This window comes from Pollicipes pollicipes, unplaced genomic scaffold (assembly GCF_011947565.3).
Source record: "Pollicipes pollicipes isolate AB1234 unplaced genomic scaffold, Ppol_2.1 Scaffold_6686;HRSCAF=7923_pilon_pilon_pilon, whole genome shotgun sequence".
Taxonomy (NCBI): Eukaryota; Metazoa; Arthropoda; class Thecostraca; order Pollicipedomorpha; family Pollicipedidae; genus Pollicipes; species Pollicipes pollicipes.
Window position 1 is genome coordinate 46,816,158 of NW_023596921.1, and position 19,467 is coordinate 46,835,624.

Genomic DNA, 19,467 nt, shown 5'->3' on the forward strand with positions numbered 1-19,467 from the left:
GACTTGTAGTCTTTTGGCGTCTCTATTTTGACTTAACCCCGCCGATGTTAATCCATGCGACTTTTAGTCCTTGAAGCTTTTATAATGAAGTTTCCAATTTGACGTTTATCCCTTTTGACTTCTTGCGGTCTAGTTCTTTTTTCATTCGACTCTTTTCCATTCAACTTTTTAACGGACACTATCAAATTGTAGCCAGTGACGTCATTAAGGGGTCTGATACTTGAAACCTTTGTTTTAGCCATCTGATGCTCATGTCTTGAACCGCTGTATCAATGCATTGCATCGGAGGGGCAGGTTTCAAAACAGAAGCCAGGTAGACTGACGAAGGAGACGGGCCTGGTGAGGGGTGCCACTTGCGTACCTCTGTGAGCAAGGTAGTGGTTGCACATCGAGGGAAGGAGGGTTAGGGAACGGTTTGTTGCAGCACGCATCCCACTTATCTATCAACATATGCGTTTTCCTGTGAGACAGATCCTGATTGGATTCCCCAAGGGTGAAATTGATGGTGAGAGCCATAATCAGCTCCTGTTATGTTCATGTGCAGAAATGGTTTTTGCATGGATAATTTCCAAGCGGCAACATAGGCAGCTAAGGACCTGGCTTCCTTTGGTGTTCATCATAGCTTACACTACTACTTAATTGCTAGTATTTTATTGCTGCAATATATATTTATGTTGTTCATATATTATTGTCAGTTATTGTGCTGTATTGTTATCTAGTTTGTACCATCATTTGGGCTCATATATCCATCATGTTGTCAATATCAATCAGATCTACATCTTTCTTTGAAACTTTATCCTTTGTTTCCAAGCTGAGTTGGGATTGGAATAAAAGGCAGATGACAAACTGCAGGCCACATTGCAAAAATACATGTTATGCAGACAGTCCAGGATAGCAGCAAAATTGACATGACAAGTTGAGTGCATACATATTTCAAATTTAAGTGCAAAGCTGTCTGGTTGCCACCAAGTTCAACTCATATTGAGCCAATGTTGTTGTGAATTATGGTTTTGTCAAGGTAATTTCAGGCAGAATGCTGAAAAAGCAGTTTAATGCCAAAATGACAAAAAATTCATGGGACTTCAGGCTGACCTGAGTTCAGCACGAACAAGTGCCAGGTTCAGTGACTGATGTCTCTTGGGTGTCTGGGCATTGCTTTGATTTTTGGCAGACAGGGCTGCAGGCACCCATAATACTTTAATCCTAAAGGCAAGAAGAGAAAACTGCTTATCTCTAGCATCATTTATTTTTTACTATTTAGGGCACAAGCACACAAGCCAAACATGGCCTTTATCACAACAGAAGATCAGGTTAAGATGACAGATAATCCCACAACCACATGTATAACCTGTCATATTGTTACACTCCCTCCCTCATGTTGAACTTATTATTCATTATCATTTCATGCATAACTGTGCACAAAGTGTGGTGTAACAGCAGCAAAACAACAATATTTGTCTGAACCACCTGGCATGCCACCACTCACACACATGCATCAGTCTCCCCTGTGCATGGAAAATCTCAAAACAGACTTTCATGTTAAATGCAGGTTGGTAAATACTGATATGAGCCATTTAATGCCAGCCACACATGAAAGAATACATATAGTGGTGGCACTTTCTGAGCCAAGTGCACAAACAGTATCAGTATTGTGATGAAGGGTGAATATAATTTGTATAGTATTGTGATGAAGGGGTCAGAATGTTACTGCTATGAATGTCTGTGTTTGTCAGGCCTGAACTCAGAAGACCCACTTTTGCAAGGGAGTAGGTCTTCTAGCTCAGAGAACCTCTGCCCTGAAGACCTATCCTCTTAATGTCCATGCTTGGAAGTCATACTCCTAAAATATCTACACTTGATGGCTTATGCCATTGAAGAGGTACTGCTCATGCTATGTACCAGTGCAAGACATGTCACTTTCTCTTTCAACAAGCATGGATCTCCAATTTCCCCACATGCCGGGGACCATTATTTTCTGCCATCAGTTACCAGTCACCCCTGTACCACCCTCTGCTCCCAGCATTCAAACCTGACTCAGTGTTGTATGCATTCTGTATTTGCACCCATGAGTTTACCCAATCTGTGTAGGCATCAATAGGTATGCTGGTTGCAAAAAACATGCTTACATTTACATTGGTCAGGATGGTGGTGTTTGTGTCTCATTTGACAGTTGTACCATAATAGCCTTTTGAAAGAAATGTTCAGTCTAACACTGACATCATATCTCAGAGATGCAAACAGATGCAAGGTTACCAAAGTGGTCTTCTGAGCTCAGGTCTGCCAAGCTCCAGGAGTAAATCTTCTGGGAGTAGGTCTTCTGGGCTGACGCTTTGCTCACAAGGGCACACAAAAATTGTTTCAATGATGTAACAACAATAAAATGTCAAACAATTCATAACTATGATTACTACCACCATTAAAAAGGAGATAAACTGCAAATGCCAGTCAAGGTGGATGTATATCATTAGCCATAACAAATTGTGTCATTATTGAGCTCATGATTATGTTTACTGTGGCTGCAGATTGTTACCAATAGATCAAAAAATTAACTTCATAGTTGTGTGGAACAAAATAGTCCACTTAATCCAGTCCACTCCTTGTAGCCCATTGTCCTGGGACTATGTTTCCTTAAGCTAACACAATCTGTTATGTAACCTAACCCAGCAATCATCATGCTCACCTGGCATTGGCCTGGTAATAACACTCACAATTCTAGATTTGTCGACTTACCACACATAAATGAAGAGAATGATGGTTTCAGAATGATCCTGCCTGTTGCCATGTCAACTGACTTCTTTTGTAATTTATGCAGTTGTGAATAGCATAGGGTAGTTTTGAGCAAAATGATGAATAGAGTTAACATCAAGCTATTATTGTTTTTGTTTCATGTTTTACACCTTTGCAGAAAGTGACATGCTTGGCCCTCTGGCTGCACCACTGTGCATCCCCATCCCTTCATTGTCACAGCAAGTTCTTTGTCGGTTTGATGACTGACCGGAAAGCGTAATCAGCCAGGAACACGATTGATGCACAATGTTTCCTGCATTGTGTACTATGTGATACCCTTTCTGTGCATTAACATGAGGGGCTGAATGGTGTCCTTTAAAGCCTGCAACTGGTTTGCCTCCTTTCTACTTGCCAAAAATCTGGCAGTGATGTGTGCATGCATTCATGTACTGAATGCTCGCAGCCTACAATGAAAAGACCTGGGTGATGTATGAACCTGAATGGACATTAAGTGTGGGCAAGCAGCACAAGGACAAGTCTGACATCAACTATTAATGTGAAATGCCTTATATCTGTACACCATCCAGGTACAGGTTTCATGCTGATTCAGGCAGCTTACATGCTGTTGCTGCCATCATGCATTTGCTGCTGGGCCTGCAGACTGAGGACTGTAGCTGGACAACCATGCTGCTGTTGGTGTGACTGCTGATGTGTGAGGGGTCGGCATGGCCCATCCCTCGACCCACCGCCGTGGGGGCCTGCTGCTGCTCACTCTGGCCGTCGCGCTCTGCCATGCAGGTGAGCTGCTTCTCGCTATTAACCCTGACCTTACTCCCCCTCCTCCTGCATGCTGTGATACATTGATGCCAGCTGCAGCCCTCTGGCACTGAGTGCTGCCTCACTCTCCCGAGGTATGTGGCCAGCAGCTGCTTGGTGGTTGTCACTCTAGCCACATAGGTCGGTACTTCCGCCCGACCTGTGAAGCGCTACCCCTGCTTTTGGTGGCGTCGTTGCATACAGTGACAAGTACAACGGATGGCAGGCGGGCAGGACTGGTGAAGTGTAAATCGTATCACGCCTCTGATCAGGTGGACTTGCTTCAGATGGCTCACACAGCCTGGGTGACGTAACGGTGCATAAGACTGATGCATCGAAATGCGAACATCCAGAAACGCATGTGATGCAGCTAGGTCGTAAATATGTCTAAATTATGTTATCTGGCTCCCTTAAAAATATGTTTCTGATTTTATTTCATGTTGTCACTTACATGGACATCACAATGGTAATGAAGATGTAGGTCTTGGGCGAAGTACTTGATTGTGGTTCAAGGCTGCTGTGGTTTTATTTTGCCAAAAGTGCCTTGACGATGGTTCAGTTCCGAAAAAGAAACGACAGTGATCTTACGGTTTTTCGCTGGTTTGCCGTGATGCTGCTGCTGAGGCCGGTGCCGCCGGCTGGTGGCGGCACGCGCCCGGCGGCGCGGTGTGTCGTCAGCGCCCTCACGGCAGCACCGTCCGCAGCCGCAGACGAGCTGGCCGACGCTGCGCAGTCGGCCAGCGCGGCGCTGCCCGAGCTGCGCATCCTCGACGAGCAGCACATGCAGGTCAATGGTAAGTACATCGTGCGTGACCTGGGCTCCGACCTGGTGCTGACCTGCCTGCTGAACCAGAGTGGGCCGGCGCAGCCGCGCCGCCTGGCGCCCAAGATCGTCTGGTACATTCCGTCGCCTGCCAAGCACAGGTGAGCCGCGCACCGCGCCCTCGCGCGACGGACACGTGCAGCTTGCCTGGTCTCCGCTGTCGTTGCTCCACCACTCATGATGCATTCAGTTGGTTCCTGTGTGCGTGGGTTGGCGTGGGCGCCTATTTGCACAGCGCGACGTTTGTTTCCGTATTGGTTTGCGGCGCTGCGTCAGCGGGACGGGCGCTGTGACAGGTCCTGGTCGTTCCCTTGCAGCAAGGACCGCATCGTGGAGGAGCGGCTGGCCAACAGGGTGCGGCTGTCCGTGACAAACCTGAAGAGCCTGGACAGCGGCAACTTCTCATGTGAGGCCCAGGTGGCTGACGAGCCGATCCTGCTCAAGTCGTTCCACCTGCACGTGCGGCGAGGTGAGCGGTCGGGACGCGGCTGGGACGCGGCTTGGCCGCGGCCGGACCGCGGCCACCTCTGGCATCGATATTTCGCTGCCCCTGACTGATTGCCTGGTCGCTGAGGTGGCCTCTGTCGGAGGCGTCTCCTTACTGCGCTGCCCCTGACTGATTGTCTGGTCGCTGAGGTGGCCTCTGTCTGAGGCGCCTCCTTACTGCGCTGCCCCTGACTGATTGTCTGGTCGCTGAGGTGGCCTCTGTCGGAGGCGCCTCCTTACTGCGCTGCCCCTGACTGATTGTCTGGTCGCTGAGGTGGCCTCTGTCGGAGGCGCCTCCTTGAACAGTCTACTCGTTCGCGTGGCCAGTGGAACATCTGGCGGGTAGATTCACATGTGTACATGCTGTGTCTGGCTGCCTGCTCGCCTCGCGACCCGGCACCGCGCGGGCACTTCGCCGACGGCGGCCGTCTTGGCACGGGGAGGGGATGGTATCGGCATCTTAGGGTCGAACAGCTAGAACAGAAATGTGAGGAGTGTTCAATAACTCTCACTCTAAGCCAAGAGTCGTCAAGTTAACACCCGTCGGGGTGTTGATAGTGATGACATCATAGGTCGCGCAAAAATACCTTGCATCGTGTCATTGCGCTTCAGAATCACATCAAGATGTGAACCAAAGCCAAGAGTCAAAGTCAGACAAAAGTCATGCCTGATCACCTCCGTGGTTAGGATTTCTCTGCCATTTCGGTTCCCGTGATATATAGCAGTCGCTGGTCTGGGAAATGCCAGTCGTATGAAGTTATTGATCACGAATGGCCGTCACAAATTATTTTGGGTGATCATGCATGTATTGATGTCGCATGACCTCTGCTGATGACCTTACCTTGTTTGTTATTACTGACCCTGATCGGCCAGCAGTTCGGTCAGTGAATGAATTGCATCAAAACAGTTCAGAAGAAGAAAAGAAGCTCTGAATTACTCACGTACAGGCAGATGCTGCCGTGCAAGTCTTGCTAAAACGTCATTCCTCTATGGCTAATGTAGTAAAATGATCCAGGATATGTCAATTGCTCATTGGACGGGTGCTAATAATTTTTGAAACGATCTAAAAGTTCTTCAAATTGCCGCACGGTGGCTTAATAACCGATGCGTTTGCTCTTTACTGAATGTCATGTGTGCGTGTTTTGGCTTGCATTCTGGACTGCGGCACCATTCGCGAATTATTCGATTTCCGGCCTCATTTCCGTCGTAACAGGTAGTACTGCCCGAATTCCTAATACATGTATCACAAAACGTGATCTGCGTTTGAACCTTGCATTTGTCGCGTAAATGCTAAATGAAAAAAAGTCAATTTGATGTCACAATTTGTGTTGACGTATTCTAGACACGAATAAGTCAATGGTCATACTTCGTGACCTTGAACACAATCTGGCCTTTGTGCAGACGGAATTCGTGTGACTTTGTCATGCATTTCCGATGACTTACAGTTAGGCGGCGAGAAATATTCTGCACAAGTTTGCGTGCGCCCAGCTCGTAGACGAGGGTGCTTGAAGTCCTACGAGGGGGATAACCGTAAGCTGTAGGCAGTGACCTTGAAAATGGCTACTTTAGTGTCCAAACCACATACACATGTCGAACAGCCCTTCTGAAGGCCATGCAACACTTGCATGGTGTAAGCAATGTGCAGCTTGGCATGCCTGCGCTTCTACTAATCTAGTCTTATGCCAATGTGCATGCTTATTTTAAGATATACACAGGATTTAGGGCAAGCAACTCTGTCATGACCTTCCCAAGATCCTGGGTGGAAAAGCTCGCAGCCGTGGGTGGAATTGAGTTGGAGATGGCACAGGTCGACTCAGAGCGTCAGATAACCTGGCATACCAATTCACGGGAAGATCTGAAAGAAGGGTGTTGCTCCCCGATCGATCTGCGATGAAATGTCTCGGCTTGCTGCTGCGCGCCTCATCCCCGACCCGCGCTGCGCGTGGAGCGTAGTGTCTGACAGAGGTGCGCGTCAATTCCAGTGACCTCTGACGGCTGCCCGGAGGGTCAGTTTCTATGCCGCCAAGAGGGTAACTGCATATCGAAGATTTTCGTCTGCGACGGTATGCCGGACTGTGGAGACGGCCTGGACGAGGTGCTGGAGACGTGTGGAAGTGAGTGATGGTGCCGTGTCAGGGTTTGTGCAGATGCGTTCGCCAGTGGAGGCATGGATGTCCCTGGATAGGACAGTGGGCGAGTCTGTGGTGCCGCGCGTACATGCGCTGCTCAATTCATGGAGAGGTTGGAGTACTGCGTTCGCTTTTTCGTCCCAGAACTTGTTGTCTGCTTCTCCCTAGACCAAAGCACGCTTGGCCAAACTTCGCTGTGGAAGAGGTTTTTTATCCACGCACACAATGTGCTTGTGTGCGTGCCATTTGCATATTGATCCCTGATCGGTCTGTGATGTGTCGGGCGGCACGTGCACGGCTGTTGGTCGGGCCCAGTGACGGCTGCTGGTCTCGCCGTGGTCCCGTCCGTCAGTATTGTGCTCCGGTCCCAGCTCCCCGGGACAGCTGGCCGAAGGGCTGCTGCCGCCGCCGCTCCGACCGAGCGGTGCTGACCTGGTGGTCGACCAGCGGCCGCGGGCGGCGACCCTGACCCACCGGCCGCCGCTGACCCGACAGAGCACGTGACCTGTGACGACACGGTGCGGCCGAGCGCCGGCGAGCTGCTCAAGTGTGCCGGGCGCTGCCGGCCGCGACACTACTGCTGCTTCCAGGGCAACTGTTCCACCGGGCACTACATAAACGACAATGAGCCGTGCTGCAAACACTACAAGGACTTCACTTCCTCCAATCGTACGTGGGGACGAAGGGGAGGGGGGGGGGGGCGGAAAGTGGGAGGAGTAAGTTGGGTTACTTGTCTGCCATTGGTTTGGAATTTCACGATCGGATGATGAGGCCAGGTCTCACGCAACGAGAGCTGATAGCGTTCACTCGGATCTCATAAGTTTATTTATTCTAAAGATTCAGACTAAATCTTGAAAAATGTAATACAAGTGCGACCAAATGCAAAGTTTTTCTTAGACCTGTTGGGGTCTGGTGCGTCACGTGGCTTTCCCAGGCTTATATTGGGTTCTCTGGTATTGTATGATCATGATGTACTAAGCGCAGGGTGTCGTTTTTACAAACCAGTCGGCCACTGACGGGCAGAATTCCGCTAACATGGGACCATGTGTTTTGGCAGAGTATAGACCGTTTGAACATGACAAAGGAGTCTACGACCGAACCTACTTAGAAACAGCCATCTACACGATCATAGGTAGGCCGACGTCGGTGTCCACCTGGGGGGGGGGGGGGGGGGGGGCGCTGCTCAGCGTCGACCGCGGCCGCGTGCGCCTGTATAAGTTGTCCGTGTCACCGATAGGTGGCTGGCTTGATCGACAGACAGGCATGGGATGTGCTCTTCTAACTCCCGAGGCTCTGATGGTCTTAAACGACACGGATGTTTCGTATTACCTGCACTGTTCAAAATGTGCTGTCATCCGAGTGACCTTCCATTTCCAATCGTGTCGCATTTGTACGGCGGGGTGCCACATGGTAAGGCTCTGTTCTCCTGGAACAGGTGGGCGCAGATCCCAGTGTGTCTGCTTTGTCTGTTTTCCGTGGTTGGATCATTTACGTGCGATTACTGTCTGAATTGTTTTATCTCAATATGTGTCGCGCATATGATGGCACGCTTGGAAAAAAGTCTTTGGTGATAGGATGGTGCGAAAGCCGTTTCCAATCGTGCTAGAATTTTGGCAAATATTGCCGTTATTAAATAACAAATAATTAAAAATAGTTTTAAAAATAGTTAAATATTGCCGCGGGCCGGGGGCGGCCAGCGGCCAGCGGCTGCCCCGGCGGCGACTCCGCTGACTGTCCGCCGTCCCCGCAGGCTGTGCCGTCGCCTTCATCCTCATCGTGTCCATCATGATCGTGGCCTTCTGCCGGGTGCACCTGCGCCAGTCGGCGCGGCTCTCGTCGTACTCGCACATGCGCGCCGCGCGCGCCGCCGCCGCGCACCCGCCGCTGGCCGACTTGGACCACCTGATCATGGGCGGCGGTCACTTCCCGGCCTACTGCGGCGCCGTGCCCGGCCACATGATGGTCACATACAACATCAACAACGGCGTCCAGGTCAGGTGGCGGGAGAAGCCCGTGAAGCGCGCGTCAGTATGCCTGTAGTGGCTACGGATTGAATGTTTGCTTGATGTGTGTTGTCCTGATACGCAGTCTGACTGGTTTGGGATAGCCCTGCTGCAATTCTCTCTGGATTCACGTTGAAATGACCACAGCGCGACGGCCTGTAGAGAAGGTGCAGCCTTTCTGGGGTAAGCATTTGCGCGTGCCTGAAAACCCAAAAGAATAACACTGAAATGCAGTTCTTTTAGGTCGGCTCAGTTATCGGAGCAGTGGCCTGAGGCGTTTGGTTTCGTGCCGCAGGTGATGCCACTGATCAGCCCTCCCAGCTACTCAGAAGCCGTGCGAGGAAGCCCAGCCGACCGGCCGAGCCCGGGGGCGGCGCCGGCGGGGACGGCGGCCGAGGCGGCAGCAACGCCGCCTCAGCACGCGGGCCCGCCGCCGCCGTACGCCTCGCGTGAGACGCTGGCCGAACAGGCGCCCACCTACGGCTCCGAGAACAACAACGGCGACATCAATGGCAACAGTGTGGCGGGCGCTGGCGCGATTGTGGACCCGGTCCCGGTCGCTGTCCCGGTCCCGGTTCCGGTTCCGGTCCCGGTCCCGGTCCCGGACCCTGGTGCGGATCCGGATCCGAAGCCCGACGGCGAGCGGTGGTGAACGGTGTCGCAGCGGCCCGACGCCGCTCCCGGCCGGCGCCGCAGCCTGGTCGTGCCCTGTCGGTCCTGCTGGTCACGAGCGCCCCGCTGCCGCTGCGGTGCTGCGGCTGTCTTCCGCGTCCAAGGGACTCGTGCAGCGACGCAAACGCCAACTCTTCAGAACGATTGCTCACGGGGCGCGTCGGTGGCTTGTACACTGTTGTAGGCAATAACTGCTTATGTTTCTAGCGGCAGCCATTGTAAACGGTTCGGTTGGGCGCATATTGTCCAGTTATGGAACTAGTGTAGTTGCTGTTGGCTACTGTATCACAATACTCTGCCGTCAGCGTAGCCTTGTATATTCCTAGTCCGACACTTTTCCCGTTAGTGATGGGGGCTGCCGTTGCCATAACGAGTGGATGCTGTAAGCCGCGGAGTGCAGCCGACGTGATATTACAGCCGACGTTTGGCTCGCGTGACGCCCGATCAGCCGGTGCCCTCGCGGATCTCCTGTCACCTGGCAGGCACTGGAGGGGGGGGGGGGGGGAAGGGGGCGCAGCTTGAAACGGATCTCGCCGGTCGCCGTCTCTGATGCGGCCGGGGCCACGGACCAGCTGCGGAGGGGCGTGCGGGGCGCCGGCGACGAGACTGCGGCCCAGTCGGCGCGTGTGCGTGCGGCTCTTTCCCGCTCGTGTGTCCCAGCGGGCTCGGCCCCCTGCCGTGGGAGGATCGTGTCTGTTTCGACACTCGGAGCAATCCGCGGCACTCGCGTTCTCTCATGTACTAACCCGGCACCGCTTGGGGTATTCCACCACTATCGGCCAGCTGGGGAGGGGTAACCCGCGGGACCTCGCGTGACATTGGATGGTGATCTGGTGCGACATCGTGTAGTGTGTTAACCCGTCCCGTAGACAGTCGCACCAATCGGTGGATGAGGTCGGAAGCGCCCAAAACGAGAAAGGAACTTGCAGGTTGTCCGTGCACAGGCAGAAATCTCCGTGTCAGCATTCACTGATGACGCCAGGATTAGTTGATCTGACCAGCATTTGCGATTGCATGTGATACATCAGTTAGCTTTCGAGATACTGCAAGGGCGGTGGACATGCTTAGCGCGTTTCGGAAGTTACTCCCGGAACGTGGCGGTTACTTCACCTCCATCCCAGATGCTCGCGAGTTACGAAGCGGAACCCGGGGGATGCTAAGGCGTCGTGTTCGTGAAGCGATGAGCCTCGTTTCCCATGTATCTTTACAGAGGTCCATTCTTTGCGCGTGCATTCTGCGTACGGCGCTCCGCATATCCACGCGCCACTCGATCTTCCGGCGGTGCATGCCCAGTGTTCTGCGTAGCTAGAGCTTGCCAATGCCGGCCGTACGGCGGGGGAAGTCTGGCGCTCCGTCGTCCGCCCGACCGACTCAGTGCAGTACAAAGGCCGCGCCGTGTCCGCCGCCAGCGCGCCCGTCTGCCGGCCGTGTACTCGTGTCGTAAGGTTGTCATGAATAATCAAACTGTCGTGTAATGCGCCTGTGGGTTGTCTGCTTTCTTCGGAAGACCGCCGGGAGCCATGTTGTGCTGGCCCGCGCCTGCCTTGTAGAGCAGATCGTGAGTGACGTACTTTCCCTGCCCCTGAAAACTACGCCCAGGTGCAGTCTTTGGAAGGGTGTATTCATTAGTTTTTCACGTACAACAGTTCATAAAATACCGGAGTTTAGGCCAACGTCAGATATTGTCGCGAATAAAATACATAGCACCCACCACACTGCCATCTTAGGCTGCCACCAACATCACCAGAGCGGCTATATTTCATTACCTTAATTCGGCTATTCCTACACCCAGGTCAACAAAAACATAAACCATATGGTAACGCGTGCCGGGCCAATCCGTGCGTGGCCACTCCGCCACCGTGTTCTGGGTCGCTTCCCATTATGGGCTGGGTGCGCCACCTAGCGGAGGTGGCACCCCTTCACCCGTAAAATGCATACAATAAGCCCGCGTGGTCCATACACATACTATTAAAAAGACGGCATTAAGACGCAGAGCCTAGCGACGGCACTGCACGATGATTGGCCGCAGTCGCCATGTCCGGTGTCGTGTGGACGCTGGTGACATTTCGGGGCTGAACTAGCGCGGTGAGATACGGACCAAAACCACAGCCGTCGACTCGTGCTCAAAACTCCTAACTTAAATACAACGGGATGAAGGAAACATCGCAGCAAATCAGTACCAAACGTGGAGTGAAAGGGCAGACGCAAACGTGGAATCACTTTACCAGAGTGCGTCCGTGGATGCCTGGAATGCGAGACGAAGTAATCGGCGAAGTTGATGCTACTCCGACGAACAGGCATGGTGCAAAGGGGCACGATACCCTGACAGATCTGGCCGTGGAAGAAGTGCCGATCAGCTGCGGTCCCAGTTGGCGCCAGCCGCCGGCTCCGGTAAGTGGCGCAGCACCACGACCAGCGATGGTCCTGGTCGGCGCCGGCCGCCAGCTCCGGTAAGTGGCGCAGCACCACGACCAGCGGTGGTCCTGGTCGGCGCCGGCCGCCAGCTCCGGTAAGTGGCGCAGCACCACGACCAGCGGTGGTCCTGGTCGGCGCCGGCCGCCAGCTCCGGTAAGTGGCGCAGCACCACAACCAGCTGTGATCGCGGTCGGCGCCGGCTGCCAGCTCCGGTAAGTGGCGCAGCACCACAACCAGCTGTGATCGCGGTCGGCGCCGGCCACCAGCTCCGTTATGGGGTGCAGCAGCATGATCAGCTGTGGTTCTGGTCGGCGTCGACCGCCGGTTCCGGTGTGGGGCGCAGCAGCATGATCAGCTGCGGTTCTGGTCGGCGTCGACCGCCGGCTCCGGTGTGGGGCGCAGCAGCATGATCAGCTGTGGCTCTGGTCGGCGTCGACCGCCGGGTCCGGTGTGGGGCGCAGCAGCATGATCAGCTGTGGTTCTGGTCGGCGTCGACCGCCGGCTCCGGTGTGGGGCGCAGCAGCATGATCAGCTGTGGTTCTGGTCGGCGTCGACCGCCGGCTCCGGTGTGGGGTGCAGCAGCATGATCAGCTGCGGTTCTGGTCGGCGTCGACCGCCGGCTCCGGTGTGGGGCGCAGCAGCATGATCAGCTGCCGGACGCCGGGCATCCAGGCGCCACACTCGGCCGGGTAGTCGACCATGAGGGCGCGCTGGAGTCGATCGGCCGACGCCAGCTGGCCTGCCTCCAGCGCTGGTGACACACCCGGCGACACCACCATCAGATAGCCGTTAGCGACGCTTCATCGGACCGCCGCAGACGAAGACACCACATCTACACATCACAGTCTGCACAGTCTGACCACACCATGTGAGCAACTCCCCAAACAATCCCACACAAAGTACATGGGTTGGACGGCTCCACCCAGCTGTGTCGTTTTGAGACGTCGGCTTCTTGAGCGGTTGGGTGCGCCCGTGAACGGTGTTGTTTGCCTGCCCGGAGACACCCAGTGGATCAGTAAAATGATGATATATAGTTAGATGGCCTGGAATCAGTGTGGTACGACTCCCGGACGAAACTTGGATTTCTGATATATCTGAAGTTGTACCAGCTCTTCACGTTTCACCTAGCAGCCATCTGTACCCCGCCTGACCCCGCAGCTTAGCAACGCTTCGCTTGCGCGAGCCCGTGACAGAACGGAACAGAACAGGCACGGGTGAGCACATGGTGAAGATCGAGTCACTTCCGCAGGCGCTGGAACTGTATCTACTGAAAGACATTCAGGCCATCGCATTCTGATAGTTTCATTGTCGCCTCACCGTTTTCGGGCTAGGCATCAGAACAGAACAGCGGTGGAGGACAGTCTGGTGGCGTACTGGCGTACTGGAGGACAGTCAGCAGAACAGTCTGGTGGCGTACCTTCGGGATAGATTTTGCCATGCTGCACTGCTCACCCCTCCCCCACTACACTTCTGTTGCACAACATGCCCCTGCATTAACCCTGGCATCACTGTATGCCACTTGAGAGCACCTAATGTACCTCCCATGTATATTGCTCCCTTGTCCTCCAAACATCTGTTAAAAAAACCAACGATTCGGATATGCGCGGGATTATGAGGAATATGAATACAGCGTCAATGCAAGCGGCATTCGCTTGCTTAACCACGTAAACAGGCAACGTCGCTGAAACCAGCCCCGCCGCCATCTGTGACGTCACGTTGGCATATCTCTCAACAACACCACGTGGATCTCAGTTAACACTTACGAGCTGTTTAACAATTGGCTGTGATTGCCGCTTGCTTTGCTGCGCCAAGAGCCATCCGGTCGCCCTGGCATATCAAAGGTTGCTTATGCTCCACATAAGCTCTCATAATGCATGAAATACAGACGCTGAAGGGATTACTTGTTCCGGTCCACTGTAACTTGTTAAATTTTTTAGACCTTTCAAGCTGTGGTGTCATGAGAACTGGACGGCAGAGCGAACCAGCAGTAATGAGAACAATCAAATCCATTACGTATAGCCTCACCTATCACTAGCTGGCTCACTCTCTCTTGGATTGGGCCGCAGACTGTATCTGCGCCCAGAATTCTTGACAACACTTCTACACGAAGACTAATGTCATCCTTCAGCTTATCCTGCAACAACAGACACGTTAGATGCGTTTCACAAATTCCCGACATCACCACACACATTCTTGACATTGTTGCACGGCAAAATGGTCCCTTTTTGACAGCATCTGTCTTCATCTATCTGACTTCTGATGAACTTGCCAAACCGACCCCAAATAAACTCTAAGAGCACGGATGGGTTGATACCACTATGCAATTCCACATGGTGCCGCATCAATCGTCAATGATCACAGACCCAGAGTCCAGATGTTACCCTCGGGACTACCCGGGCACACGCTCAGGTGTTCTGCCCAAGTCAGGGCGCGACGAAGTCTCCGGTACAGCAATGTGACGCACCAAGTCAGCTACTTGCCTCTATTGTGTGTAGCCCGTCCAGAATTGAGAGAAGCTTCATCTTGATCTCAGCAGGGGTCAACACGGGGGTGGGCGGCTCCGCCCCTGACGTCACACGCGGCGTTTGGTCGTCGGTGGTCAGCGCCGCCACGCGCGGTGCCTCATCAGACAGTTGGGCCGGTGGTCCCGCGCCTGGCACCATCGCTGGTGGTCCCGCGCATGGCACCGATGGCGGCGGTCCCGCGCCTGGCCCCATCGCCGGCGGTCCCGCGCCTGGCACCATTGGAGTTGGTCCCGCGCCTGGCACCATTGGAGGCGGTCCCGCGCCTGGCATCATTGGCGGCGGTCCCCCACCTGGCACCATCGGTGGTGGTCCCGCGCCTGGCACCATTGGTGGTGGTCCCGCGCCTGGCACCATCGATGGTGGTCCTGTGCCTGGCACCATTGAAGGCGGTCCAGAGCCGGAGGCTAGCGGCGATACTTGACCAGATGGGTTTGACAAGGGAAAAGCCACTCTCTTGTTTAAGGATGTGCGCTTGTGAGTGGCCTGAGCTGCAGACGCAGCATCGTATGAGAAGACCGGGGGGTCGTTCCATGCTTTATCGTGATTGCCTGCAGAGAAGATGCAAATGACAAAGTGACAGCTATTCATGGAGAATGTGCAATTTTTACCATGCTACAAATTAACAGAGAAATGAGCACTAAATTTTGCTGCTGAGTGACAGCTGAAATGAAAATGTTGTAGCACAAAAAATTACAAGAACTGCCTAAGTGTAACAAATATTCACAGCAAATCAGCGCAAATGGACATGGCATATTTGGTTATGGCACACTACAGAATAATGGCACAAACAGGAAGCACACAACACCCATATATTTCTGTCAGATACAGATACCCCAACTGTCAGCACCCAGCCTCTGGGTATAACAAAAGTCTGTCTCAACAGAATATTCTCAAACTACGTTTTAACATCCGAGGGAACATACCTTCCCGAATCCAAGACATTGTCACACCTTAGCAGTACTGCTTTCAGTTGAGACCGGGAGTCTGGAAGTAAGAAGAGATCAGTGCTCGAAAGCAATTCCTACTATCACGCAATGTGTCATAGGGTGGCCAATGGCCATCAAAATCCCTAGACCTGGAACATATTCAATTTTGGGGATTTTTGTGAGAAGTGTAATGCATGCCATGTTTTCAACACATCTGAACTCTGAAGGGCAGTGCTATTCTGCCACTTTGCAACTAACTGATATCACAAAAAAGATATCACTGGTGAAGGGGCTTCCAAAGGAAGTTGGAGGCAGGAAGCTGGAGGCATCTGATTTCCTTCTTAACCCCCAAAATCAGAATAGCATTTCATATATTGCCAACAAATGTTTCTTTGACTGGATGAACACCACTCTTACCCTTCACTCCTCAATGCCCCATTTTTCACATACAGAAATACAGGTACTGGTACATTCTGGTACATACAGAAAACTTCATGCTCACCACAGCATCAAAGCCAAGTTTTAGCAGTGAGGTCTATGATTTATCACTGCACTGGTGATACCAGGCTTTTCAGCCTGAAATGACCTTACACTCTATTTATTGGCCTTACAACTCAACCCTAAGGAATTGACCTGTCACTTTAAGGTCTATGCGATCAACCTGTTCTTGCCTTTTGTCATCTTGCCAGTCAAATGGTAGACAGAAGGCAAGAGAGGAGACCAAATGTTCAGTCTTTCCTACCTTTTAGTGTGCATGGAGAGGTGGGGAGGGGGGGGGGAGTGAGACTGCACAAGTTCTCAGCTAATCTTGTACCTTGACTGGTACCTGGCAATTCTGTTATCAAAATAACCACACATGGCAGGGCTACAAGTTAATGCTTTCTGTTAGATAGCACTTCTCAAATGTATTAGTTAAGGGTTACAATTAACTAGGATAAATCAAATCAGGTCATGAAACATCCAACAGTATAACCCAAATATTCACCCTATAACAAATATGACCTCTCTTGACCTTAAGTAACCCAACACAGTTCCTACTTGCAATTAGAAGAAGAGAATGAGCATGTATAAATATAGCAAACCAGCATGAGATAAATCACGATATATGCTGCTTTGGGCCAGGATATAGAAGGATTTATAATTGTCCTATTCAGGTCACATATACTCAGACACCTAGTATATGATCAAAGGGACTTTTTAAAGTGGAACACCATTACTTGTGACACTTGTCATTTTCCTTTGCTTGAAATTGTAAGGATCATAAATTAACAGGGGATGCCTATATAACTGGCAATGATATGTGCGGGCAGCTCTTTATTGTCATCAGTAATGACCGGTCAGGGTGTACTTTCCTACCTAACGTTAGAAAAAATCACTGTACACCATTCGTCGTGTTTAAGGCAAGACATATCGTAAATAATCTCAAAACAGGTAGAATCATGCTCCTACCTTCGAATTTCGATAACTTCGATGTCGGCCTCCCGAGCGCCGCGCGCACCGCACCGCCTGGACTCCCCAGCGCCGTTTCTGCGTTGCCGTTGCGTAAATACAATATTTCTGCTTACCAAGAACTCTATAAAATGTACGGGACCAAGGTAAACCATTCGTCGTGTTTAAGGCAGGACATATCGTAAATAATCACAAAACAGGTAGATTCATGATCTTACCTTCAATTTTTTATCATTACGATGGCGAGCTCCCGAGCGCCGCACACACACAGCACCCGCGACACCGGCGCCATTACTGCGCGGGTCACAACATTACTGCGCATCAAGCAGCATCAAGAACCATAAAAATGTACCGGGCCAAGGTAACATGGGTTGCAGGGGGATTGGGTGGGAAATGTATAGCAAAATGAGAACATGGCAGCTAAATAAAAGCTCACTACATGGCACGTATATATGGCATGGAACATGGACGCCAACGGGACACTGGGTTGAAGGGGATATAGGGTGGGGAGATTAGGTTAGGTTAGGTTAGGTTAGGTTAGGTTAGGTTAGGTTAGGTTAGGTTAGGTTAGGTTAGGTTAGGTTAGGTTAGGTTAGGTTAGGTCAGGTTAGCTCAGCTTAGCTAAGCTTAGGTTCTGGTCTATTCTCAGGTTAGGTTAGGTTAGGTTAGGTTAGGTTAGGTTAGGTTAGGTTAGGTTAGGTTAGGTTAGGTTAGGTTAGGTCAGGTTAGCTTAGCTTATCTTAGCTTAGGTTCTGGTCTATTCTCAGTTAGGTTAGGTTAGGTTAGGTTAGGTTAGGTTAGGTTAGGTTAGGTTAGGTTAGGTTAGGTTAGGTTAGGTTAGGTTAGGTTAGGTTAGGCTAGTTTGGGATATGTTCTGGGCTATTCTGGCCTGTGTGTTTCATAAATGTACCTAAACTCGATAAGAAACGATTTTGGTTGCTTTATTATTGTTACCTTGGTCCCGTACATGTTTTATGGTTCTTGATAAGCAGAAATATTGTGCTTTCGCAACAACGCAGAAACGGCGCTTGGGAGTCGATGCGGTGCGGTGCGGTGCGTGCGGCGCTCGGGAGCTCGCTATCGTATTTATTAAAATTCGAGGGTAGGAGCATGATTCTATCTGTTTTGTGATTATTTACGATATGTTCCGCCTTAAACACGACGAATGGTTTACCTTGGTCCCGTACATTTTGTAGAGTTCTTGGTAAGCAGAAATATTGTATTTGGGCAACGGCAATGCAGACACGGCGCTGGGGAGTCCAGGCGGTGCGGTGCGCGCGGCGCTCGGGAGCCCGCCATCGAAGTTATTGAAATTCGAAGGTAGGAGCATGATTCTACCTGTTTTGAGATTATTTACGATATGTGCCGCCTTAAACATGACGAATGGTGCGCAATTATTTTTTCTAACGTTAGGTAGGAAAGTGCACCTACACTGTAATGACCACTATAGTAAGTGTCCCAAAATCCCAAATCTTGCATCACTTGCATCAATTATAGTAGTAGTTTTCTGACAATGTCATAGCCAGAACTTTTTTAAGGTGGACCCAGAGCTCATCAAGTACTCACCAGAAGAAAACCTCAGGCTAAGGCTACACTGCTTAAGTACACAAACCCAGCCTAAAGGGGCCTGGTCCACCAGTCAGCCTCTCATGGCAAGCTGGTTATCAGTGTAATGACAGCCACATTCACAAAGATCAACATAGTAACTAAAGATGATTGCATGGGCTCATGGAAGACTGGTAAAAATGCTGGAGAAATATCCAAGCATTATCGGCTACAATCCGTAGGGACCTTATCGGGCAACATTATCTGATGAGTCACAACAGTTCGATGAAAGACCTTGCCACAAAAATGATCGCATTCATAGGTCTTTACGAATATCGCCACTGATGCATGAAAAAAATCAGCATGATGCGCCGCACAAACCAACGCAATACGTCTGAAAAGAATTAATTAAGAAGCATAAGGCATTGACGTACCTTATTTCAATTAACGTTCTAAATAAGACAGCCGTGTATCGCAGCTGTGGCGGACTGTCTGTCAGTGGGGCTTTACGACACACTCAGCTGCTGAGGCTATATGGCGTCGCCTGCCTCTCACCCTGGCAGGAAGGGCGGGCACCGCGGGGAATCGAATCCCGTACCTCTGGTTTCCCAGACGCGCAGCTGTGGCTGATGTTGTTGTTGTTGGTTTAGGGCGCATAGCCTCTTGGGTCCAGGCGTAAGCTGTGGCGGAATGGTCAGGAATATGCGTTTGAAATGTCTCAACAGCGGTGGTTTTGGAACCAGTTTACTATCATATCACATTCGCTTCCATATTCTCTAGCGAAGTTCCTGCACTTTGTAGTAAAAATGCGAACAGTGCTGTCAAACATTCTGGCGCCAGGACGAACGCGGCTAAGAATTATGCCGCTGATCGATTAGGACATCGGATTGTCAACTAACCTTGATTCCTACGCGACAGGCGGGGGGGGGGGGGGGCACAGGCTGGGGGGGG

General features: G+C 51.6%; 1 protein-coding gene and 1 long non-coding RNA gene across 5 annotated transcripts; one reads left to right on the forward strand and one right to left on the reverse strand.

Annotated features, from left to right (window-relative positions):
- The first annotated feature begins 244 nt into the window (after window positions 1-244).
- Window positions 245-11,134, forward strand: LOC119107317 (low-density lipoprotein receptor class A domain-containing protein 3). Of its 4 annotated transcripts, none has more exons than XM_037230742.1 (9): window positions 245-365; window positions 3,388-3,525; window positions 4,248-4,467; window positions 4,684-4,835; window positions 6,835-6,966; window positions 7,477-7,650; window positions 8,039-8,113; window positions 8,732-8,973; window positions 9,280-11,134. In XM_037230742.1, the coding sequence occupies exons 2-9, from the start codon at window positions 3,453-3,455 to the stop codon at window positions 9,634-9,636; spliced, it is 1,425 nt and encodes a 474-aa protein (XP_037086637.1). In that variant the 5' UTR covers window positions 245-365; window positions 3,388-3,452; the 3' UTR covers window positions 9,637-11,134. The 4 variants fall into 4 exon arrangements, with proteins under 4 accessions (XP_037086637.1, XP_037086636.1, XP_037086638.1 ...); XM_037230741.1 differs by having other exon boundaries at window positions 246-374; XM_037230743.1 differs by having other exon boundaries at window positions 267-313.
- A 3,500-nt stretch (window positions 11,135-14,634) lies between these two features.
- LOC119107318 (uncharacterized) lies at window positions 14,635-19,084 on the reverse strand. Its single transcript, XR_005095231.1, has 3 exons — window positions 18,951-19,084; window positions 15,520-15,580; window positions 14,635-15,144 (listed from the first exon to the last, which is right to left on the reverse strand). It is a non-coding gene; the product is annotated as an uncharacterized LOC119107318 (long non-coding RNA).
- Window positions 19,085-19,467: the final 383 nt, after the last annotated feature.